General features: G+C 37.8%; 2 protein-coding genes across 5 annotated transcripts in view; one reads left to right on the forward strand and one right to left on the reverse strand.

The window, feature by feature from the left end:
- The first annotated feature begins 19 nt into the window (after nucleotides 1–19).
- On the forward strand, nucleotides 20–7094 carry LOC117291433 (NEDD8-conjugating enzyme UBE2F-like). 2 transcript variants are annotated; one of them, XM_033773110.1, is made up of 6 exons: nucleotides 20–167; nucleotides 1203–1358; nucleotides 2771–2904; nucleotides 3622–3692; nucleotides 4904–4994; nucleotides 5973–7094. In XM_033773110.1, exons 1-6 carry the CDS (start codon nucleotides 125–127, stop codon nucleotides 6087–6089), a joined length of 612 nt encoding a protein of 203 aa, XP_033629001.1. In that variant the 5' UTR covers nucleotides 20–124; the 3' UTR covers nucleotides 6090–7094. The 2 variants fall into 2 exon arrangements, with proteins under 2 accessions (XP_033629001.1, XP_033629002.1); XM_033773111.1 differs by having other exon boundaries at nucleotides 23–171.
- Nucleotides 7095–13070: 5976 nt separating this feature from the next.
- LOC117291518 (voltage-dependent L-type calcium channel subunit beta-3-like) overlaps nucleotides 13071–26612 on the reverse strand; it is a 69501-nt gene continuing 55959 nt past the window's right edge. For all 3 annotated transcript variants that reach the window (XM_033773288.1, XM_033773287.1, XM_033773289.1), the window contains exon 10: nucleotides 13071–26137. In XM_033773288.1, coding sequence (XP_033629179.1) covers nucleotides 25211–26137 — 927 coding nt within the window. In that variant the 3' untranslated portion in view covers nucleotides 13071–25210. The remainder of the gene's footprint in view (nucleotides 26138–26612) is intronic.

A 26612-nucleotide genomic window follows, 5' to 3' on the forward strand; every position in this document is an offset into this window, starting at 1 on the left:
GCATGGTATCCAGACGACCACACCACCAATATTGTACAGCATTCTGCTGAATTGAAATGGTTACCTGACTGGTACGTCGCTGCCGCTAGAGGGCCTCCAGTTAACTCACTTATTCAGGCTGGGAATGCTAGAAATTTCACGTACATCGTTGAGAGTTCGTCAAAAGAGTAGGTAAAGTAAAGGCTATAATTTGTTTACTATGTTATATGTTATTAGTGGAATTTTGTGTTTGTATGTACCATACTTTTCACCTTAGTAAACAAATTTTAATGATTGTTTGCTCACAAACATAAATCTAATCACAGTCAAGTTACATTTTTTTACATTCTATTTGTTTCTCCATGATGATCATCATGGGTTGTGTGGCGAGGGTCAAATCGCCTGAAATTACGAAGACAAAAACACTAAAAGAGCAAGTCACAACAAAATTATGCTTACCAAAATAAAGTTAAGAGCCAAAATGTTATCACAATATGTACACTCTTTTCTTAAATTGGTTTCCTGCCAATGTTTTTGCTAAGCATAAATAAAATACATTTCCACCGAACTGCCAATATAAAGTAAAATAGCGGTTGTAATCTGTAATACTATTATTACTATAGCACCTTGCATTAATGACGTCACTTTTGTTAAATTATCCGACTGTCAGACAAATATGCCACACCACATACGCAATCACTGCATCATCGATTTGCCAAACTGCATCTAGTTAGTGCAAGTAAACATGTAACAATTTGGGCATAGGCCCTATGCGCGCTAATGAAATTTGACATTGGAAGTCTGAGATATGTGTACTTGGCTTCTACTTTTAGCAAATAGTGCGAGATGCTATTCTGAAAGGGTATAGTCTAGGTTGGAGATTGAAAGTCCAAAAGGTAAACAAAACATTTGGTCAGATTCTCAGTTATAATATTTTTTGTTTTTGTTTTTGTAATAGATAAATCTGTGCAACTCCTCCTACCTAGAACTATCAAGTTTGTTCCGCTATCATTCAATTGCGTAATAATCCTCATAGTTGTAGTACTAGGAGTCTAGGCTGCATCTGACTGCCACTTTTCATAATGCTGAAACAATGGCATTGCACAGATTTGTGGGCACAGAATTGGCTAATAAACAATCTCTGTATGAGCTCAAAGCGAGGGCACCCAACTTAAATGACGTCATGTAAGGTCTACTTCATGAGTTTATGATTTCTTGTCCAGGGATGATCACCTTATCCAAGAAGAGGAAGGAGAATGCAGCTCGGCAAGCAAATAACTCACACTCCTCCCCAAAGGCTGGCGATAACTCCAAGAGAGTTTCAGTCCGAGATATGCTGCTGAGGAAAGAGGTGCCAGAGATGGATGCAAATCTACCCGGTAAAACAATCTACTAAACTCACCGTAGTCAAGTGGTTTAAACTGCAGGGGGCAATTTTACAAAGAACTTATGACTATCCCTAGGGCTAGGAAATAAGGCTAGTCCTAAGTTAAGATCAGTTACTCTTGTCCTAACTCACGACTTGCAACATTTTTTACAAGGTTATGGGTTCGAATACCCCAATTTAAAGGGTGTAACTTTTGTAGGACAAAAAACACAAAGTCCATAGATTAACATTAAACTTACATGGTTTGAAGATAATGATAGTAGAAAGCTTCTCTGAAAATATTACGTGCTGAGGTGCTGTAGTATTTGGGAAATGAGTAAAACAATGTCATGAAAATTATTTTAAGCATTTACAAACGTATAGAAGAGTTTGCGGTAACACCATGTAATGAATCTCTAAATGAGTTGGGGTGGTTCTGAAAAGAACCGTTAGATTAACTCCTTTTTCATGACATTGTTTTACTCATTTCTCAAAAACTACAGCACCTCAGTAAGTAATATTTGAAGGGAAGCTTTCCACTATCATTATCTTCAAACCCTGTAAGTTTAATGTAAATCTATGGACATTTCGAAAAGGTACCGAAATCCTTTAACCGCTTATTTCACAGCGTTAATTTGTTTAGGAACCTTGCACAGGGTATACAGCAACAGCCCCGGGCACCACAGCAATTGCTGTGGGTGCTGTTATTATTTCGAGGCCTGGGTTCTTACAATAATATCTTCTTAAACTTTCTGGAATTCCCATAGTGGAAGAATCTCTACAGTCTGTCAATTCCTACTTTCATTCAGAGCATTCAACTGTTGAATTCATCTTGAGTGGACTTGCACCTTTTTATTAACATCAAGGAACATCAAAGAACGTTTTATAAGTTTAAGAAACACATTGTAGTTAATGGCCTGATGTTTTGACCCTAGCAGAGTCTTTTTGAAGGCTAAATGGCAACAAAACAAACATGAACAGATGTAACAGAAGCAGTTTAGTGGAATTACAAGAATAGAGAGAGAGAGAGGGGCAGAAAGTGTACTTAAAAGCAAGGGGTAAACAATGAATAAGGAGACAAAGGTATTGGGGGAAAGGGGCTGGTTTGATCACAAGAAGATGGAAATAAAAAGGATAAAATCAAAGAGGGACAACATTTGATTAATTAGTGAGTGGGAGAAACTTTAAAAAAGGATGTCAATGGGAAAAGGAGAGGGCATAGACAAAAGGTTAATATAGTAAATTCCTTCTTGGAAAAGTTTCTTGTTGTTGTTGTCATTAAGCCTTTGAGAAAGACTCTGCTAGGGTCAAAATAACAGGCTAATACTATGTTGTCAGTTATACCATAGTTCCCTTTATTTGGTGACAGCTAATTCTAATTCTAATTCCAAGTTGTTAATTTATCTTCTTATGAATCTTTAACAGCGTGCTGTACAGTGCAATATGAAGATGTTGATAAGCTGCATTCTTTACAACTCACAGTGGAGCCAGAAGAAGGTTACTGGCGAGGCGGTAGATTCATCTTCAGTATCTACGTCCCAGAGGAGTACAATATTGTGGTAAGTGTCTTTCGTCACTCTCTCAAAAAAGCCATCCTTACTTCCAAAAGAAGACAGATAAATGGACAAAAGCTGCATTTAAACACATGTGAGACCTCAGCGTACCTCTAGTGTTTCACATTATGCAAAGGGTTCTATTGATTTATGTAGTCCCTTTGCACAACACGAAACGCACCTCCAAAAAGTGCCATTCCTGTTGCCAAAAGGAGGCAGATGTGCGTTTGACCCCTGCATATCTGGCAGCGTTTCGCGTACAAATACTACTGGTCTTTTGATTTCTATACACACCTTGCACAACGAGGAACGCATCTCCAAACAATACGCATCTACCATTTCCGCCTTTTGGGAGTCAATTCCTTTGTGTCCATTTAGACTCAGAAATCGGGTGCGTTGTACAAGGGGTCCTTACTGAGTGAAGGTTTAGGGATTGAGAGAGAGTAAACCAATGCAATGTTGTTTGAACCCTCCTGGGCCATGAGTGTGGTGGTTATGAGAGAAGTAAAGGTGGGAAGAAAGAACTTCAAAGTGCCTAGAGCTCGATTTCACAAAGCACTAAGATTTATCTATAGGGAAGGTTTAAGTTTGGTAATCACTTTTAAAAGTAATGGCAATAAAAACTTACTTGGTTAGCGGTACAGCTGCTTTTGATAAAACAAAGCCTTTGAGAAACACTTTACTTTGGAATAATGTGTTTTGTTGTTCGTTTCTCCTCTTCAGCCACCAACAGTCAAATGTCACACAAGAATATGGCATCCAAACATATCAGAAGATGGTAAAATATGTCTAAGGTAAGTCTTTTAATGTTCATACCTAGAATGAGAGAGAGAGGGGGTGCTGATCTACTTATTGAATGTAACACACAGCTTGGTTTAAAGGCACAATACATTATTATTTTTATATATTGTCTTAGTTTTTGGTTTGAACAAAGAAAAAAAGGGTCGGAGCCGGACTTGAACCAATTACCGATTAACCCGGATTGACAAATCGTCGCCCTACCAACCCTAGGTTGGCAGTCTCCCGATTATATCCTTTCTTTTAATGAAATCAAGGAGTCCTTTCAAAGCAACTTGCAGTCTAACCTCCAACTCTGAAGACCCTTTGAAGAGATGTTGAAGAAATGTCAGTTGTAGTTGTGGGAGGAAAACCCTACCTAGGGAACACTTCGCACACAAGGATGGACTGAAAACCAAAAACAGGATTGAAACCGGGTTCACCTGAGCTGAGGTGAATGGCATGGAGTAAACAAGTATACAGCTTACCGATAATTCTGGGGTCGATTTCACAAAGAGTTAGGAGATATACAAATTGCATGGATAGTCCTAAGTTAGGACGAGTAACTGGTCCTAATTCGAGATAAGTTGGGTAGTATACTCAGAGAACATTCAGTGGATTATACAGGTTAGGCTCCTATTAGGAGAAGGAATGGATCAAGGAGGGACTAAAAACCCAAAGTGGGATTCAAACCAGGGTCCACTGAGGTGAAAGGCAAGGATGTAACCACTGTAAAGTGTAGCGATATTCTGTATATCTTTTTAATTTTTTGTTTTTGTTTTTTACCCAAACACTGATGTGTGTTAGCACTGTATACTCAGTACTTTCCCGAGTTCTGTAAAAAAATATCACAGGCATTAATTTACTCAGGTGGGATCCGAACCCACGACCGTTGCAATTCTAGAGCAGTGTCTTACCAACTAGACTACCGAGGTTGCCCGGTAGCTAGAGGCAGTTCGAATCCTATGTTTTGGCAGCGGGTATCGCAATGATATAAGAGATGTTAAATTTGCATCGGGATAAAGAATATCTTGTATATCTTGTTGTTGTTGTTGTTGTGTAGTTTACTAAGTGAACATTCAGTGGATGGTACAGGCTGGGCACCTACCAGGAGGGTAGGAACTGAAAACCCAAAGTGGGATTCAAACCAGAGTCCACTGAGGTGAAAGGCAGGACATAAACCTATATATAAAGCTTATCGGTTTACCTTGTTGTTATTGTTGTGTAGTATACTCCGGGAACATTCAGTAGATGGAACAGGCTGGGCACCTACCAGGAGAATGAAGGACGTAATATGGGGCCTTAGTTTCCTCTTCACAGTAAGTTAATATCATCATCATTATATCAACATATTTCATAATTTTGTTAGTGTCAAAGAAAACCAGAGGAATCCTCAACAATAAAGACGGATTTTGAGAAATAGACAACTAGGATACTAACTGGTGTAGTTGTGGCTGAGCGGTCTAGTTCACCAGACCCAAGCTCTGGTGTTGTCAGGAGCATAGTGTGGGTTAGATCCCAGTTTTTGACACTTGTGCCCTTGAGAAGGGCCATAATTGCTTCGAAAAAAGTTGGGAAGGTAGTGCTTTCTGCTCTACCAGCCAGGCTCCTAGTGGATGATACCCATGCCTACATCCTTATGGAGTGTGAAGGCTGTAATCCTGTTTCAGCCCCAGAAGTAGGTGGTAAAGTGCCCCGGTGGCAGTTGATTTGGGTTGATAGTCCAAATCAGTTAAGTGTAGCCCTCTCCTTGAAGTGGCCATCTGGCCTTGTGATGTTAGGTGATCTCTCATTCAAAAAGAAAAAAAGACTTAGAGTACCACATGATAATAACTTGGTTTTATATAGCGCAGAATAAACCTGGAAGAAATCTCAAATTCTCAATCAACTTTACAGAAACAGAAAAATTACAATGAACAAAGAAGGCACTTTGGACAAATTGAGATGAACAGATTAATTTTGGTTTTACCCATGCATTTTGACCACTGATGTGAGTAAGCACTGTATACTCAGGACTTTCCCATGCTCTGTGAAAAAAAAATCACAGGCATATTATTCGGTTGCGATTTGAACCAACGACCATTGCAATTCTAGAGCAGTGTCTTACCAACTAGACCAACCGAGATAGACAAACTTCTACACCTTGTCCAAAATGAGTAGCGGGAACTATCATTAATCCATCAAGTAGAGTTTTTTTGCTAAATATGAAATGTTCAGTTCGCAAAAAAGGAAAAAAGAAAAAGTTTAACATGTCTGTGAATTCTAAAATTTGTAACCAAGTCTTCTTTTCGTTACAGGATTTACTCAACTTTGACGACCCACTAAACATAGAAGCGTCCGAGCATCATCAACGTAGTAAAAGTGACTTTGAAGCAAAGGTGCATCATTACGTAGAACGCTACGCCAAAAGATGATATCGGTAGGGGGGGGGGTGGGGCAGGGCAAAGGAACAAAGTGGCTTGTTTGTTAAGCATAGCTGTTGAACTAACTACATAAGAAATCTTCAAAGGAGATGTTACCAGAGCTTCAGATCTCAGATATTGTTTTTTTTTTTTCCATTTATCTCAAAGCCTCCAAAATGCATCCCCGGGTGTTGCTTGATTTTATGGATTCTGAACGCAATAACCCAACTTATGTATAGCACTGGGGTTTATACATAAGTGAATGTTGTTGCTGAGTCACTGTTGGCTGGACAATACTCAAGGAGCGGGACATGAATGTAGTGTTCATGTTTACAAGAGTTGACTGTCTCGATCAAAACGTGGAACCGATCTTGAACAGCAGACAGCACATTTATGATATCATCAAAGCATCATTGGCTGTGTGTCCGACAGCATTGACAGCAACCAAGCAACAAAATGGAGGTGTTCATTCCACATAAAAAAGTCAAATGTAAGATGATAAAGTATTGTTTAGGAATAATCTTATTTTGCTTGTTTGGATTTGAGGCAAGTTGTGACATACATTGTACAGTGTCGGTGTTGAACATTGTATCCAGGCTGTCTGCTAAAATGCCTACTGCATGTCCTTCCAACTGCCTGTCATTTTTCATGATTTTACCAGAATTTATGAAAAATGTACCCAACTGAAACAAGGTCATCTAATTTTAATTTCCCCCTTGGTAATTTATGCATAAAATGAGTAAAAACATTGATAAAATGGTTGAATTGCAATGATGGTACATGTAGCTGTGTGATTGCCTGAAATGTTTGCTGCTGATGTGAGTGCTCAAGTTTTATAAAAATGCTCACTTTAGTCTCAGTTCTAACTTCTGTATGACAATCACAAGATATTATTGGTTTGATTCGTACCAAGCTGACCGCTGATTTTACCTGACTAGAATATAAGTATTGTCGTCTAGGTACTGAATCACAATTTGTTGGTTTGTGCAACTCATAATCATAGACGATAAACCGATGTTATTGCCAGCTTGGTGTTTATATCCCCTTGTGGGAGTTTGCAGAGTTCCCTTGGTGGGAAGATCATCCAAATAAACAAGCAAACAAGTGTTATTTCCAAAGAGCAGGGCCCAATTTCATGGCTTTGCTTCCGCCGAAGTCTGCGCTTACGATTACGGTTCTCAACTTGACATGCTAGCGCCAAATTTCTGCGCTAGCCTTGTAAGCACAGAATGCCTAGTAACGTGGAGTACGCACGGGCACAAGCCAAAATTCGTCGCTAATCTGTGAAATACACTTGCCGTAAGCACAGAACTCACTGCTTCCGTAAGCGCTGATCCTGTGCTTACGGTAAGCAGAGCCATGAAACTGGGCCCAGGTCACATTAAGGCTTGTTGTGTGATGTTTTTTATGATTTTTTTGTGTGATGTTTAAAAGAAACATTTTCACAACCTGATTGGTGATTGCACTGTAGCACACAAATTTGTTAAACTACAGTAGGTTAGTTTCTTTCAATGAGAGAAAACAACAAAGTGCACTAGCATTGGTTATTTGAAGAAGAACAAAAATGAGATCTGTTTCTATCTGATAGTGATTATTAATGACATTAATGAGATCTGTTTCTATCTGATAGTGATTATTAATGACATTAATACCAGTTTGAATCATGCTGAGAAATATTTAAACTTTGATTTCACTCCGAAAACACAAACTGTTTTTCATTATTTTCACTGAAAGGCGACCACTGCAATGAATGAAGTTTTCACAGGATGGTTGGTTGAATGTTGTGTTTATTGAAAACTAGAAGTCAAAAAATGAATCTACTCTTCCATAAACCCAAACAATCATGTAGTTTCCCTTGAGCAAAACTACCATGCGTAGGAAAGAGACGGATAAATGTAGAGCAAGCCTCCAAAGATTGTAGAGCATGTTAAATTGTTATTGCCTTGTCTCCCTAATGATTTGTCACAACCACACAAACATGACAAAAATAGGTTGATCAGACATAACAATTATAATTGTGGCTTCTTATATAGCGCACATGTCCGTCACTCAGTGACGCTCCTTGCACTGTAACAACAGCTTTACGTCCCATCCAAAGGACGAAGCAATGGTCATTGTAATGTGAATCGAGGATACCAGCCTAGTGCCATTATCACACCGATCCAGTAAGCCCAGCCTCATTTCCCATGACTATAAATCTGTGATCAACATTTGGTGCTGCACCTGTAGCGTCACTATTGATTAAAACGTCAAGCATAAATATTAAGAAATGCTTATAAAACAATAACAGTAGTTTGGGCAAATTTGCCAATGATGTGGGTTTTTGCCAAAGATATTTTAGTTTACAGGTAGCAATCTTACAAGCTGTACCTGACCCTAAGAAACATGGAACAAAAATGTTTGCTCTTCTTCTTTGTTTTTAAGGGGGATTAGAAGATTTGGGGATCATACCATAAAATTATTATAAGCCTAACTGATTTGAAAAAGCTTGCTTTTTGTAAATATTGTTTTTACATACTTTTGGTGCAAAGTGTTGGAGAGGTATTGAAATATTTTAACATTTATGTACTAAGCAGAATCGTGATGTATGTATTTATAAGTCACTTCAGGCGTGGTGGTGATGAGAGGGGCGGGGGGGGGGGGAGGGCATTTCCTTTGACGTCATGTCATGACTGGATGAAGTTATTTACAGTTAGTCACAAACTTAATGCATAATTTACAATGTATGTTCTGGAAACAAATACAACTTGACGTAAGTCATTATAAGAATGCAATCAGGGAAGTTGTTTGACCTTTAAAAAAAGAAATTGCAAATGTAATTGGGTACAAATGTGTATTATCAAGGCTTTCCTGCAAATGGTATAGACTTGGAGAGTATATTGCATGGGCTGATTAACCCTGTGGAGACCACAAGAGCGTTGCACACAAATGCCAAATAGTGGGCACAAACGGCCGCAATATTTGAACTGTTTCTGCTTAAACAATAACGTCAAAGAAAAGGTGTTGGACCGAATTGACATTTACCAGTGTTTCCCTGTTCACAAGAATCTAGTTTCAAAACAAAACCGCAGACTCTGTTTCGCGTTAATTTTCTTGACATTTCCCTAAAAATAACAATGCAAAAACTCAACAAAACTAGCTTTGTCTGGGGGTATGGCTATGATTACACAGAAAGGAATGGTCTCTATCGTACTGAATTTCTGAGGGTATTCAAACACAAGGAGGAAGAATATTATTGGCATGGATGACATTATCCATGATGAATTGCAGTTAAACAATATGACCTATACATGTACGTTAACTTAATTAAAAGAAAAACAAAAAACAGGACAATGTACAGAGATTTAACAACTGTACCAATATCTCATATTGAATTATTACCCCCTTCTCCCCCCCTTCTACCCCCCTTCTCCCTCCCTTCCTCCCTCCCTTCCTCCCCCCATATATTTTGTATGTTTGTTGTTTTCATTGAACTTTAAAGCTATTTAATGTGGGTCAATTTGAATTCAGTTTTGACATGACCTGATTACAGAAATAAAGAGCCTATTATTTCTACATATCTTGATTTAGGCCAAAAAAATAATAAAAAATACCAGTTTATTTTTTATTTTAGTTTGTTTCTTCGAAAGGACAAGCAAATTCTGTGTAATTCTCATTCAACTTACTAATCTTTTAAGAATTTGTAAGGTTACATAAAGTAAGTGGTGACTTTAAACTGAAGTATTGGTGGCCAGTTTGAATTAAAATGCTTGGCAGCCACCTTTAAATCAAATAAAAAATGGGCCCTCATCCTCCTTTTTTGGAAACGGCCGGTCTGGTATTTTTTATAACTTGGCCTAACATTACTTCGCAGGAATCGCAGAACAGCGTTTCAGTACGGAATTTGCGGATTGTTTGTGAAAAAGGTTACGTTAGCTCGGTCCGTAACTACAGAAATCATTACAAATATAAGAATTGTTTTTGCAGTTGACAGTGAAACAAAATCCCTTATAATCATGATTGTGTCGTAAACGTTGAATGTATATGTCATATTTGTTGAATTAAACTAATTCTGATAACAAAAACTTCTCTTGTTGTTCATTTCAATCATTGTTTATCACATTGACTCCTGCAGCTTAGATTTGGTCACAGCGAGACTGATTGGAACAAGTACAGGTGACGAGCTGGAGTTAGAATACTCATTCTTCTACTTAATATATTTGCCACTGCTGAGTGTCAGGTACTTAACGTGACTACAAATTAGTTGTTTGGATCAATCCCCAATGTTACTCTACAGTTTATAAACCACGTTAGGGCTGCATTTAAAAGGCAGTGGACACTATTTGTAATCACTCCAAATAATTATTGGCATAAAACCTTTCTTCGTAATGAGTAATTGGGAGAGGTTGATAGTATAAAACATTGTGAGAAACGGCTCCCTCTGAAGTGACGTAGTTTTCCAGTAAGAAGTAATTTTCAACGAATTTGAATTCGAGACCTCAGGTTTAGAATTTGAGGTCTCGAAATCAAGCATCTGAAAGCACACAACTTCGTGTGACAAGTCTGTTTTTTATTGTTTCATAGTTATCTCGCAACTCCGAAGACCAATTGAGCTCAAATTTACAAGTTTGTTATTTTATGCATATGTTGAGTTACACAAAGTGAGAAGACTGGTCTTTGACAATATTACCATTAGTGTCCAGTGTCTTAAAATGCTTTACAGAATGTGGCTAAAAATAACAACTATAAATAAGCCATGTTAGCATTTATGGCGTGTTGTGGCTGAGCTGATAAGAATACCAAACTCAAGAGAGTGGGTTCGAGTCCCAGTCGTGACTCTGTGTCCTTAAGCAAGACATTTATTGCTGCGTCGTTTGGATTGGACGAAAGCATGGGTCCCGTTTGTTGTGTAATGCTAGAACCCAGTGCACTATAGTGAAGAGAAGGGGTTCACCCCGACGGTCCTTGTCTGATCGGCAGCATACTGCACAACAACAAAAACAGACACCTTGTAAAGCATTACCTGGTGCTAGAAAGGAATAGGTCTCATAGGTAAATCAAGGTATGAAACTTAGCTCCACATACCTTGATACGCCTCCTAAGGGTGTGATATTAAGCACAATATAAGAACATAGTTTGTTAACAATGGGGGCTCGGTGATGGTCAAAAGGTATGAAACAGATTATGGTAGATTACTCCATAAGTCTGTTTTACACCCATTGGGTTTTCAGAAATCAAAGTTTGTAACTTACCAGTACTTGGCAATAGCAATGGGGCTCTCTCTGACTGCAACCTGGCAAAACCTACACAGCCCTCCACAATGTACACCAATACCTCACTCAAGCACACAGCACACAGCATGCCAGACTGACTGCACATGGGTTTTTGAATAGGCCTCCACTTCTAGTGAACAAAAGAAATGAACAATACCTGGGCTGGACTGGCTGGACTACGGAGGGGTAAAAAGAATTAGGCTTAGGGGAAAAATGTACTACACTATCAATATTTCCTCTTTTTCTTTGATATAATCAGCCACATTCTTTGTCTCCACTTCTGGGCTCCCTGAATATTCTCAATGCCTAAAAATTTAACATTTTATCTCAATAGGAGATTATGGAATGCTTGGTGGCAGTACACTTAAAGCAACCATGGTTGCACATAATTAAACATTTTATCTCAATAGGAGATTATGGAATGCTTGGTGGCAGTACACTTAAAGCAACCATGGTTGCACATAATTGGTACACAAAAGCTACCTGCCGTCTGCTGCCACCTAGGGGTTGGGGTCGAGTAAAAAGCTTGGAATACAATGTCCCCTCTAGTACATAATATTCTTTGATCAGGAGAATCTGGATATGTTGGATTGAAAAGCGTACTTGGAGAGTTTGGGTAATCAATTTTGGATGATAGGTGTTAGAAAATGGAATTGGAGGAGCATGAATAACCTGTGATAGATTTAGATTCAAAGTCCAATTTCTGGTTAAAAGTCTCTTTTTTTTCTTCTTGTCATGCTGGTACTGCAGGTCAAATCTGCAATCAACTACCAAACGAAACAGATTTACACTGTACATAAAATGTCTCATGCTGCCACAATCTTGTCTTTAATTCCCCCCCCCCCCCCTTCTATGCAGCCAAACTTGGGCGTCACAGCTTGATGATATTAGACCCTGCTTTAATGTTCATTTTTGATCGATCGATCGATAAGCACCGAGTATACAGTGCTCACACACACACCGATGAAACCAAAATAGTTTGGCAGATGGTTACCGGTTATTGATAGTGTAACCAACTATGTGCACCGTGAGTGGACATAGAATAATGAGCTATCATAGTTCTTAGCTCTCACCTGAGATTATTGCCATGGTAAGTCAGCCCTTCAGGGCACGGGGAACAGGTGAGAGTAAAGCAATATTATCCAAAATGGCCCAGTGACCAGGGGCATTAATGTTGGAAGCGCTTTGAGATGCCCTTGGGTGTATATAGCCTGTGTGTTCAACCAATCAATGACCAGGATCTTCAATAGTAGTTTAGTAGTATTATTTAAAACAAATATTTGTTATGATATGAATTATTCTGTTCATGAAAACATGGAAAAACCTCTTCTATAGTCAGTGTGAAATCAACAGTTAGAATGGGGGAATCGAACCTACAACCTTGTGATTGTAAGTCCTGCAGTCTAACCACTGGACCACTGTGACACAAGACTTACACATCATATTGGCACTTCTTCAATTCTGAATCCGGATAAATTTTCTCAACGCTCTAATTAGAGCCAAACGAGAAGACAAGATGGTGAAGAAATTTCAGTTTTAGATGTGGGAAGATAACCCGAGAGAATTATTCCAGGGAATTCCACACAGACAAATAGGGCCTGAAAACCAAATCCACTCAGTGCCCTGTGTAGGATGCGAACCAGGGTCCCAGAGGTCGAAGGCGAGGCAAGACGCCACAACACCAACCTGACATAAAATAAACACAACTAAATGAATATAAAGAAACACACAACACTGCATCTTAGCTGATAGAAGCAATTAAAAATTTATTTACAAATCGGAACTTGGCTGAACCATATACCGCCAGACATACATGTACTGCTTTGAATAGTTTGACATTAGCATAACACAGTGCCACCAACCCCCTTCCCTCACACAAGCTCACCACTACAATTGAATATTACTTTAAATTGATCTTTTTTTTTATCATAATGATTATATTTATAATTCAAAAAGTAACTCTTTGTTTATATATAGTTTTTCCACGCCATTCACACAATGGATGTTGGCCAAACATGAGAAGCTAGTGCAGATGATGTGTTTGTGTAATAATGGATACCATGAAATAATCAATACCATAATAGTCAATATCATGTAATAATCAATACCGTAATAATCGATATTGTGTAATAATTGATACCATGTAATAATTGATATATGGATGATTTGTAGGTACAACTACTTTAGGCTACACTTTCCCAATATATGAAGTATATTTTTGAATTATGAGAAGTTTAAAAAATAAAATTGTAAAACATTTTAGCAAGGATGCACATTAAGAACAATCGTTTGTATTGCAAAACATAGTGGAAGTTATACAGTCCTTCGTTTCTTAATGTGAGAAATACCTTCAAGAATTCCGGCAATGATCTAAAGCCTGAGACTACAACAAGTTTATACATATTGCAAAAAAAGTCTACTGTTAATGCACAGCTGTGAGCTGATATGATCAGCCAAGTACGTACTTTCAGTTTTCCACAATACACCTTGGCCCAATGTCAAGGCTCTGCTTACTGTAAGCAATAATATCTGCTTAGCATAAGCAATAATCACTGCTTACTGTGTTACAGATGCAGGGAATTCCAAGCTTACGTCAAGCATATTTCATAGTAGAGAAATTTTGCCTGTGCATACTCCATGTTACTAGGTATTCTACGCTTACACAGCTAGTGCATACAAGTCAGCGCTTGCCCTGTAAGCAGAGAATGGTAATCGCAAGCGCAGAATTCAGCGGTAAGCAGAGCCATGACAATGGGCCCTGGTGGGTCACAACAGAGATACCATAGGCTAAACGTTTTGTTTTTACACATGAAGTACCTGTAAGAGTTACTTACTGTAATACTACAGCAGGTAAACATTATATCATTTTTGTTTAACAATGTGGATAATTTGCATTTTCCAGTCCCTTATCTTGGGATCAATGGCTATAGAATAATGTAGTTTTTTTTTCTTCTTAATAATTTGCTAGTCATCGGGTTGAAGGGATCGCAGAGTAAAAGTGATTGCGTTTGTGAGGCATTGGAAGTGAATTGGAAGTACTTTTAATACTAAATTATGTGGATTTTCATCTAAATGACCTTTCCAAATAGGTGAAAAGGGGGGTACCCTAGCCTAGGTACGCCCTGAGCCTTGGTACCCCCTAGCCTAGGTATGCCCTAAGCCTTGGTACCCCCCTAGCCTAGATACGCCCTGAGCCTAGGACTTAAGTTTATTCTCCAATTTAGGACTTCATTGTTATAAGGTAACATAATTTGGACCACATCTTGTTTTTTGTTTTTTTTGGGGGGGGGGGTGTTTCGTTTTTAAGTATGAATCAAATATTCAGAAGAAATTTGATTAATAAATTTATGAGTACAATTGTGCTGATCAACTAGATACAAAACTGGTTGAATCACACCATAATAATATGTTTAGTATTTACCTGATATCTTTTCTTTTTTTTCAAAATCTGAAAGAGTTATAGAGAGAAATTTGTTGTTTACCACAGTTTAGTAAAGTGTTTGCACACAAAGATAAAACCAATGTTGTAATATCTGGCTGTTCTAACCTACCCAAATGCAGATATGACTGTTGTAGAAAAAGACCACTAATAGCCACAAATAACAATAGTATCATTTTCACACTTTGTTATACAATAGTCTAATACATATACAATTGAATTTGGAAGATCTTCAAAGTTGTTATGTTACAATATTCATTTAAGGCTAAGGATAACGCTTATTGTGAAATAAAAACGTAGTTTCATTTTGGTTAAAATGTGTTTTCTGATCCCCCATTAAGCTAAATGTCCTAAGATTATTAATAGAACTTTATTTTTTTAACAAGACGAGGATGATTGATTGAAATCTATCTATCAAATAGAGCCATTCCATGGAAATGTTTCCAATTTACTTTACAATCTAAATCTAAGTTATTGGTCATAAAAAATGTTGATAAAACTGCATTATCCAATGAATGAGCCCTGAACATTAGGCGTTTCATGCATTGGAATGAAGCAGACAGTACTTTATTGAAAAACCGAGTATTATTCCATTTCATTACAGAAACTTCATTCCGTACAATGAATTTTTTTGTAAATTTTATTATAACAATTCAGAAAAACTTGTACTATAGATCTTTGATGAGTACTCAGGGAAAATTTTTTGAAGTGCTGATTGGGTAATACTGAAATAAAGTCATAAACTGGTGCAAGAATAAAATGCCTTCCAAATCTATAAATTCAAAAAGCAGTTTTGATAAAAAAGTTAAGTTATCCATCAAAATGAAATAATAAGAAATGTGCAAAAAATAGTTGTGGCTCGCGTCTCAGTCACAAGACCTGGGGTTAAAAACCCAAGTCAATTTGTTACACAAACAGATTTTCAGCTGTACCTTTTTGTTTCAGTTTTTACTTGTTATTTTCAAAGTGTAAGAAGCTTCAAACAGACATGGTTCAAGAAGTTATATAAGAAGAGGAAACAAACCAATTGACAGGATCAACAATCCCTCGATCAAATATTTGGGATATCAATAATTTTAAAAAATGGGCCTTGATAAAAAAATGTTTATCAGCATGATGTGATCAGCGCCCATAACATTCCGTTTCAGTTTAATAAATAACGACTAACTTTCCCCCCATTTTACTAAACATGTTTTAAGTTAATAAAAAAAGTTTAAAATGCAAGACATACTCATGATGAATTATCCCTTTAGTGCATACTTGTGTTCTAAGATACAAAAAAAGCAAACAAACTTTCTTGGAAAGTTTTAAGGAGCTTAAGCCTGGAATATGAATACATACACTCAGTACTAAACAACCCTTGTTTTAAACACTTTACTGGCATAAACTTGCACAACACTCAAAGGATTTCTACTTTCACAGTCCTTCAAATTTCCTTTTCCTGCCACCCAAATTGTACCTCCTTTTCACAGCGCTTTTCCTATAGATCAAATAGAAGTTATTCATGTCGGTGGCCTACAATGGCCCCTGCATATGAATAATCACGTGTTACTATACCAGATAGCATTATTTGGTTTCTCTTTCAATTTTCAACAGCTGTGTTTTAAAGCTTTTTAAAATCTGTACAACCAACAGGTTACCCTGAACCAGCAGGGTTGGTTTGTGTCCCATGACAAGTCACATGACATAGTCACATGACATAGTCACATGACACACATTCCACAAAAACAATACCTGCCACAAAAAAGTATTACACTATTTGTGGATATTTCTATTAATAGACCAAGCGATGTACCACAAACGCAAAGATGTATGTAAATAGACAGCCAATAGCAAAACATGGCTGCTGACTTGCAGCAAGCTCACAAAAAGAGGATTTTTCTTGCCTAGTGAAATTCACAAATGATACATTTAAACTTTGGTAGATGAAAATCCAAGGGGCTGCAAAACTATGCAGTCATTTGCAATGTTATTTTTAATGTCAAAGTGAAATATGCGAGCTAAAATTGTTTTGAGTAGGTATATACCTGCTTTGAAAGAAATGTTAAGATTTCCTTATCTTCAGTGTTTTTCTGACTCAATAAATTGATGGATATCAAACAACAGAACAAATTTCCTTTGTTGACAAAAAAAACATTGGATCCCAATGAAACAACATTTTTGATTGGTAGCCAGTAGCATATCAAATCATTCTAGACGAATCAGCACAGCTGATAAGTGTGAACAGTTATCAGACTAACATCCTAAAGTCCTTGTCAGAACTAAAGCATGGTTTCAGACCACTCAGCATCATGCAATGTCAATCTGAAAACAGTGATCACTTCAAAATTATTTGTGGAAACACAAAGGCAAGAACCAATCCTCTCTCAGGCACAAATCCGATCACACTAGCCCCCAAATAAATCAAAACTCTTAAGAATTTTCAAACATTCCAGGTGCAAAAAACTGTCAAAGTTCTTGGCAAATATTTCAATAACTTTGGAATCTGAAAAAAAAGTAAGTATCACACACCTTAATATAGAATATTTGTGTAGTCAAAAAACTCTCTATTTTTTTTAAAATCTCAAATATACACAACTGAATAAATACAATAATTTGACATGTAGATAAGGAAGTTGTTCTGTTATAAAACGCCACCGTTGTGTTTAAGACCAATGACCTCGAGCATCCAACAGTTATGCTACACCTTATGTGTAAGCCAAAGTATGGAGGTAAGAGAGTATGTCTATACCATAGTGACAATTGTTGCTGAGGCAATAACCTTATACATTGATGTAACCCTGCCGCCATCTTAGAAGTAAAACAATGGTGAACAATGGAAAACGCACAGCTAAGATGTCTGCGTGTTTGCTTAGGATGGGCCATATCCTCTACCTGAGGGTTGTGTCCCACAGCAACGACATCTGGAGCAAAGTGTCTATATTTGCAGTATTGTCATCAAAGTTAACAGCAATGAGCAAGTTCAAGTGCTCACGTTATTTTAGTCGACCCATAATGGACCACTGACCAGCAACTTCCATGCGCAGTAACGCACTCACTTGAACGCCTCGTTTGAAAATCTAGTCAACCATCGGTACCACGTTATTAAACACTTCCATTGCCTTCAAACCTTTTCGCTATAGTGTCACTGGTTCCCTTCTGAACCACAGGTCCCGAGGCTGGTTCCAAATGGTCAACCACAGTAGTCAACCAATGGTCAACCAGCACTGGAACTTGCTCCATGTGAACACGTTCTAACATGAACTAGATGTGTGGCTATTTAAAGGATAAGTACAACATTGGCAATGGCACGGCTTCAATCATCTGCTCTAAACAAGGTCAATGGGTTCCATTCCTACCAAGAGGCACCTGTGGCTGGCCAACCACAGGATACTGAAAACATGGGAATACAGACCTTTAGAATTATACAACAGGTCAAAAGGTCAAAACTTAATAAATAAAGTATTGAAATTCCAAAACAAAATACTTTGAATCTTTAACCTGAGAAACATTTTGATTGTCAAACACTATCATCTTTTGATAGAACAACTTTTTCCATTAAAGGGGACCATTTAGAATAGTCAATGTTAACTTTTAGTTTTAAATTTGTTTTAAACCACCCAACCGACCAAATATCGACTTATTAATATTGATGGCTTCGTAATATATTCTATACACTGACGAATAAAGTAATGCCTTAAATAAACCAAAAAGTCAGATCAAAAGTGTCAAAAGCAGTAGTTACCGACTGCTTTTCCTGGCTTAAACAAACAAACTTTACTTTGCAGTTTAATCAGGAATGAAAGTGATGTTTTTGCCACCTTGATATATTTTTTTTCTTCAGTTGTTGAATAGTGTATCTTATGTATATAATGTATATAACTATTTAAAATAAAAACTGAATTTTTATTATCAGTTATTTTTTTAAATCACCCCCCCCCCCCAAAAAAAAAAGTAAAAAAAAATGTTTAAACATTGACAATTCTGAATAGTCCCCAAGTAAATTCAAACAAACTCCAGAGTTGTATGAAGCACACCTGAAGATGAATTATTCATTCTGGAACCCATTGTTGACACCAGCAGATCGAAATGAATGCATGCCTCCCATGTACCCATGTTCTACTTTGTCTCTAAGAATGACCATAGTACATCAACAAACAGATAACTTCACATCAATAGCCCCTGCTAGTTCCTCGCTACTACATGAATCCGATATGCCACTCTCGATAGCCTTCTTTCAATAAATACATCTTTACCGTTTCATTTTTACATAAAAAATACTGTACTCCCACAAGGGGTAGAGAAAACACTTTGCCGAACATTAAAAGTTAAAACAAGAAACTCACAATAAAAAACAAGTGCTGGTTGAAAACAGGAGTTGGGCCAACAGAAATTAAAAAGTATGAAAAATCTCAATTATGAACCCACTATATGCATTTATAATACAATTTGTATGTATATAATAATAATAATAACAATAATAAAAGGCACAATATATAGGAAACATTTGAACCAAGTAATTATCAACAAATAGCTGTTTCAGTTTATATGGAGAAAAAAAACATCTTTATATAAATACAATTTCGGGGGGTCTTTTTTGTGAGGCTACACAATGTTAACCCAAAGAATGTTGTTTTGATAATCAAAACTATAAACATCATAAAATGCAATGACTTGGAAGTCCAAAAAGAAAGAATACACAGTTCAAAGGTTAAACAATTCACAAAACACTTGAGCTTCTAGGTTGGCATTCCCCATCAGTGTGCTTGATTCAAAGATATAAAGTTGTGTGTTGCAATGGCGTAATACACCATTACATTTACGATACAATATTTGTCATGTAAGTGATATGCAAGTTTTTAAGTTAAGATTTTTCATGAAAAGTTGCAAAGTTACCAGGCATTAGGCAGTCATTACCTCTCATTCAACAAATCATTTGACAATCTGAAATTTGCAGTGCTCTGATTGGATGGCAGTATCATATCTGCCATTTTGTTTGTCAAAACATGCAAACAGGGAACAGACTCCCCAAAAAGGCAGAAATGGTAGATGCGCATTGTTCGGAGGTGCGTAAACACGTGTACCATCCTTTTGTGCCTGTTTTGACACACCAAATGGTTGACAAGAGACGCGGGTGTATGTGCGCTAGCATTGTGAAAGGGTCTAGTGTGTACTTTATATTGATTCAATGAGAGTGAGCGACTCATTACCAATGCCTGTCCCAAACATTCATGAATAGGCAATCAGAAAATACTTGTGAAGAACATCATGCAGTGAGAACAAGTTTTCCTAATTTGATCTTAATACGTGTCCTTTGAACATCAACAGACCAATCCATGAAGTCTCACCCATTAAGTCCAACAAAAGTCTGAAATGTTTCTGCAATTTGGACTTCTACATTGTGTCCTTCATTTGCGGAAGAGGCAGAGTAAGGTGCATGTGCATACGGTCTTCATGAACAAGCGGCTTTTACATCATGGCTCAAGCGACAGTGTTTAACGGTTGGCAAATAAAGCATTAACAGCCATTTTAGTCACACTCTTAGTTTTTGGATCAAGCCAGCTTTTCTGTCTGAGAGTAAAGAAATCTATCTCTTTTCAAATCTCCTTTGAAGTTTTTTGTTGAATTTCCAATTCGGAAACCATTTCAACCTTGTTCTCACAATACAAGTCACTTAAAACATTCCAAAGTTTGATCACCTACCTGAAACCAGAACAGGGGGTTGACAACAGGTTAAAACAAAAATCAACTGAAAAGGGGAGACCCAATTGATTGTTTATAAACACCACATATCTGTATACACAATCATAAATGTTTACATTAATATCAACAGATACATATATACGTATATATGTATAAGGCTATCTGAAATGTGTAATGTATACATGTAAATACATATGATTAGTTTAAGTCAATATCACTTGTAGTTAAAATGTGATTTTAAATCGCACAGCGTCAAGCACAGCTTACCTTGCTCACAGTTTGGATTAAATATGATGCCTATTTTTTTTTTTTTACAGATTGTCTTTTGTTTCAGTACACGTTTTGCCCAGCAAGTATTGCACCATACAAGTTAAAATAGCTACATATCATCACATTTCTGCCTTTCAGTCTTTTTCAGTGGAAACAGTCGAGGGAGTTGGCTGTGTGAATAAGTAACTGTGTTTTTCTTGGTATATGAATAAGTAACTGTCTTTTTTTGATACATGAATAAGTAATTGTGTTTGTTTGATACACAGCTTTAGGGCAGTTTGAGACCGATGCCCTCTTTACACTTACGGTTAGACTATACACATGGTTATATAGACTGAATTGAAAAAACAGCATTCCAAATGCCTTAATCTACAGTTATTGCACAAATAATATAACGACCCTGACAATTTGATGAACAAGAAAAAGAGAAAAAGGGGATGTTTTTGGTTAAAAAGTTGAAGGTAATACTAACTTGTTTCCTAGTTTATCTCGTTTAATTTTAGTACATCTTTTGTGAAAAGTACGACAGCGAGAACTTGTTTTGCTCTTCTGAAGGCTTGAACTCTCTGGGGAAAAAAACCCAGGCAGTTTGTCAGTGTACCCCTCCTTGGTAACATGTTGCCTTAGACATTACAGCTCTGAAAATAAACTGAACAGCAGATGCATTCGGTTCTTGGTTGCATCCAAGGAGAAGAAACAATTTTTCTCCATGTCTATTATCTTGTTCTTAAGTTCCTCGGAAATACATGGATTCAACTTCATTGACATAACTACCTTTGACAAATGCTTTGGTGCATTTTGAATGTTTCAATACACCAATTTGAGACTCTTATTACAAACTAAACTGCCCTGCCTCTTCCATTCAAAGTTCAATGACTGATTGGTTCAAACAATGTTTCTAATAGCAAGTAGCTATGACTGCTGCCTTCATATTGTGCTCATAATGTCAGTAGTTCTTGGTTATTTGTTCTGATTTATTCATACAAATCTCTCAATTCAATGCAAATTCATTTCCTTGAGGTTTTGCCAAAACAGTGCTAAAATGTTTTGTTTTTTAAATACAGCAATACGTCTAAGATGCTTAAATAACCGTCGATCATCTCAAACATGTACAATTCACTTTTCATATTTATATATTTATATAATGTGTGCTTATTTTGAGAGATTCCACAAAACTGCCAGCTTGGACACTTTAACCAGCTAAAATGCATAGATAAAAAGTGTGGGTTTTATAATTTCATTCTTTAAACTTTTATGGAGATATATACGTCGGACAGCCTACTTCCACATTAAACAGGTCCATACCATTATAAAACTGTTTATGGTCACCAAGTTATTTTGAAAATCTTGAGAAAGAACCGTATATTCTCCGTGCAGAACTTGAGCTTCTCAGTGGGAGGGAACGGGGCACTGAGATGGACAAGAGGGAGGAGGAAGGAACCCGACTGCAATGCCAGACATGACTTGTTGTAACTTGAACAACATTTTCTTTGTATTCAATAGATGTAGGTTGCATTTACAGCCCGTTTGGAAGCATCAGAGATTATACACCAACCAGTGAAGAACTTGACTGAATACACTTCACTGGTGGTCATCTTGCAAATGTATAAAAAAGGTCTCTTGCTATTGATGGTACATGAAAAAAACTTAAAAGTCAACAGCGTGCTTTTGAGGCTAATAATTCCAACAATGGAGACCAACCTAGGCTGACAAAATATGGCTGGCTAGAAAAGGATTTTTGAAACACAATGATGGTCCCATGTCCAGTAAGTCAGAATAGCTAGTGTTGTGATCACCGTAACCTCCTCCGCCCCTGTCCCATTCAATGATGAAATTGTCCACCCTATCAGCAAAATGGCTCTGCCCTTAAACCGATGAGCACAGGAATGGGCTCCCTCTACAGTTCATGCACAGAGAAACTACACCATTGGCAAAATGTCTGTCGGTTGTTCAGCAGAGTAAAATTTATACTCTTTAAAGACTAAATCACAAGGTGTTAGAACAGCACCCGATTGGGTAACAACATCCGATTGGGGAACAGCACCCGATTGGGGAACAGCAATACCTCCATTGGAGGAGAAGGGGTCAACCAGCGTATCAAATTATCCCAAATGGGTGAAACGCCCATATGAGCATGACTTACATGTAAAATTTAAGCTCCATGAATGCTCTCTCCCTTTTTTTCAGATAAACTGCTTAATTTAATTCCTGACCCAAATTTAATTACTGATCATTTAGGGAGCAAAGATCAACTACTTGGTGATCTCTCCGCCATTGATGAAAATTTTTGTTTACTCAAAAAACGGAAGCACTTCAGATTGCTATTTTTTTTTTAGATGGTTACATGTACATGTATAATGAAAAACATTACATTGTGTACCACCACTGCGTTTACACTGAGCATGTTACCAATGGTGTATATATACAGCCTAAATACAATACACTTCCCTAGCCATCTACTCATACAACATTTTTGACCTATATGGAAAGATTTGGTTTGCATATTTAAAAAATAGTACAACTCCACTTACTAGAACTATATTACAGTTATGATTATGAGCACAGACCACCAATATCACCATTACAATTTTATTTATTATTTAGCCCATTACATGCAGTTTGTCTGTATCTGAGAACGATCTGTTTTCATGGACACCAAAGTAATTCTTTTCGGGCGCAATAACATTTTGCAAAAAAGTTTGCGATAAAAGTTCAATATATTTTCTTTGTTGGTTCCTTTCAAAAATCTAAACAGGATACATATTTCGTTTTGTTTTTAAAGGATCTGATTGTGTTCAACTGAAAGTTGAATTGATTTTCAACATCACAATAAAGAAAATTTGGGAAATTAAAACTGAAAAAAACACATAAAAATAAATAACAACCAAAATCGATCCCAAGATTGACCAATTGATATTTACTTTACACATTTTACATTACTGAAACAACACTCCTTTCCAATACAACCTTGCCATGAGGATTAAGATGAGCGTTGAAACGTGGCGTAAGGCGTGAGAAATCAAAAGAAATATATCATCTACTTGATTATTTACTCAATAGTTTGTTCGCTGCAGACAGTAGACCGTGAGGAGGGTAACAAACCGATGGGTGTCAATAGCTTACAAGTTTTGATTTTGAGTTTTCAAAGATGAATACTCCAGCCTTAAAATGTTTTGATGTCAGTATTAAAAGCAGAATCTGTTGTTCCATAAAACAACTTGAACTTCACATACCCGACCAGAATTCAAGTGTGTAGACAAGTCTCGGAGCCACCAGAATGACAAACCATCTCCATTTCTAAACCAGCAAAATTCAGATCGTCCCAAAAGTTTATTCACAGCTGCCCAAAAGTTGAGTACCCTAAAGCACAAACTACTATATCTATGAAGAGCCACTTGCTTAGTACAGGCACCAGCCTATTTAAGCACTCCCTTTGACTCTTGTAGTTTGTACAAAACAAACCCCCAAATGGCTGGTCCATGAAATAGATTGACAAACAATCCATGAACACCCCGACGCCAGATGCTATAAATGTAGGTGTCCGTTGACGTACTGGACTATTATCAAGTTAGTACTGAGGCAATGGATCTCTGTATACAACACCACAGGAAAGCTCATATTCCACTGTAGACATAACGTTGTTAAATATTCCTAACACCTCAGAGAATCAGGTCCAAAGTGAATGAGGTTTACTCTCCCTGGCATTTTGAATCCGAGATCCGCACAGGAGTTTGGGCGCTAGACAGCCTTAACAACCAACAGTGTGACATAAAATACCCAAGAGCTCACAAACGGCTGTGGTTTGTGAAGTTGCCCTATCTTTCTAAAAGCACTGTTGGATTTAGCCCAGTCCACGAGGTCCTTAGAGCCAGACTAGAACCAAATTTGGTGATTTCCAAGTTTTAGGTTTGCCGTTAACCAGCTTTTTCGATCAGCTAGGTCACTATAGATGACCCATCAACAGTGACACAATTTCTTAGTTTTTTTTTTTTTTTGGCATTTACATGTATCTCAAAACATACCTTTGGTTTTTTGTAACAATGCGCAGAATTACAGGGTACCATATCTACACACGCTTGTGAGAATTTCCAACAGCACCTCTTGAAGTAAAACAATAATACATGTGAGAAAGCTCTGAAGTTGACATAGTGATACTAAGTGAACTCTTACAAAATAAAAACATTCACCAAACTTAGTCCTCCGACCCTTCAGACCTCAAATTGTTCCCATCCATTGCCTAAACTGACATAGCTCTTCAGCAATAGTTAAGCCTACAAAACCTTGGTTACCAGTGAACTTGTGCACGACCTGCATAGAGGTCACTCAGACTGTAAGGTCACAAGTTCAAATGACGTTCCTGATGACAAGGCCAGCATAAGATGGTAGTCAACACCACAATGGATGCTCTCAGATAATGAGAGCTAAATCGCCAACGGAAATATCAGATGCCCAAGGTCAATTCTTAGGTGTCCGAAAAGATTCCCGGCAAGTTAAGGTCGGCCTCCACGTGACCTGGGAGAGGGTGAAGGGTCACGAGGTATACGTTCCCGAGGACCCTCTGAGTAGTGGGAATACTGGTCTGGGTACGGGCCAGAGCGAGAAGCACGCTCATACATGTCCTCCATCTCAATATCTCTATCCCGTGTTCTGGAACGTCCACTGCTAGTACCACTTCCTCGTTCTGGGTACCTGTCCCTGTCCGCATTGCCTCCTCGAGACCTATCCGATGAGTCATGGCGCCCTCGTGGGTCATAGTGTTCTCGTTGTGAGCCACGCTCTTGATAATCGCTCTCGTACCTTACTGCATCGCGTTCAACATTAAGCCTGTCCCTGGATCCTCTGGAGCTTTCCCTAGGGTCAGCACCACCGCTGCGATGGTCGTACCCACGGTCACGATCGCGACCCCGCTCAACATCGCGATCACGAGTCCTGTCTCGCGGGTGACGCCTGTGGTCATACTCATGATCATAATCATGTTGATCTCGTGATGAAGGGGCATTCCGCTCATTATTATATAAATCATTTGACCGTCGAGGGCGCTCATCAGGTGATAACGCTCTGTCGTCATCGTGGTCGCGATCATCACGACGATCCGAGTAGTCTGGCCTACAGTCGCTGCTTCGGTATCCACTCTCATCATATTGGTCTTGATGGCTGTCGTAACGGTCATTGTTATGGCCGTCGTGGTCGTCTTTTCCTTTCCTTTTATGCTTGTCATGTCTATGGGATCCAACACGAGACAGTAGACTGTGAAGTGGTGAGGATGTCCGCGAGACAGAGTTGTGAGCTGGTGTTGGTTTCGGTGGTGTTGTTGGCTCTGGACCATGCGCTGCTTTCCAATATGCCTCAAGATACTCAGCCAGATGTTCACATGCATCTTCAAGTTGGTTCTCATCTAGTATGACATCAAACAGCTCCTGAAGAAGATACAGCAAGTATTTAAGATTATGAACACCACAATTAACTCAGATTGATATAACCTAAAGGAAAATATTAATGACTGAAGTTTTGTCTTGATACTCTAACGTGCAAGGACTTATATAAGTTTTACATTACCATGGTTAATTTGCAAATATCCTACACATTTGACATACTTCCCCGTTGTAGTGTTTTTGTTGTTGATTGCTTTGTATCCAATGGTACCCAGTTTTAGATTGTGTCAAGTGGTATAAAACATCTGTGCAGAGAGTGCGGCAAAGCCCTTTTTCATTTCGTATTTCAGTTTACTTATGGTACACTCCAGCCAGAGCTCCCTGCACTGCTCTCAATTCTCGTTGTTGTTTGTTTGTTGTTGTTCGTCTGTTTGTTTACTAATATAGACCATGTAGGCTGGTTATCATAGTGGCTAAGAAGTTCAATGAAACTGGTGCTACACAATATGATTAGAGTGAC

Source organism: Asterias rubens, chromosome 6, assembly GCF_902459465.1.
Source record: "Asterias rubens chromosome 6, eAstRub1.3, whole genome shotgun sequence".
NCBI lineage: Eukaryota > Metazoa > Echinodermata > Asteroidea > Forcipulatida > Asteriidae > Asterias > Asterias rubens.

Coding starts and splice junctions, on each gene's coding strand:
- LOC117291433 (XM_033773110.1), top strand. CDS start 125: ATGCTAGAAATTTCACGTACATCGTTGAGAGTTCGTCAAAAGA. Junction 168..1,202: donor GTTGAGAGTTCGTCAAAAGA/GTAGGTAAAGTA, acceptor TTTCTTGTCCAG/GGATGATCACCTTATCCAAG. Junction 2,905..3,621: donor CAGAGGAGTACAATATTGTG/GTAAGTGTCTTT, acceptor TCTCCTCTTCAG/CCACCAACAGTCAAATGTCA.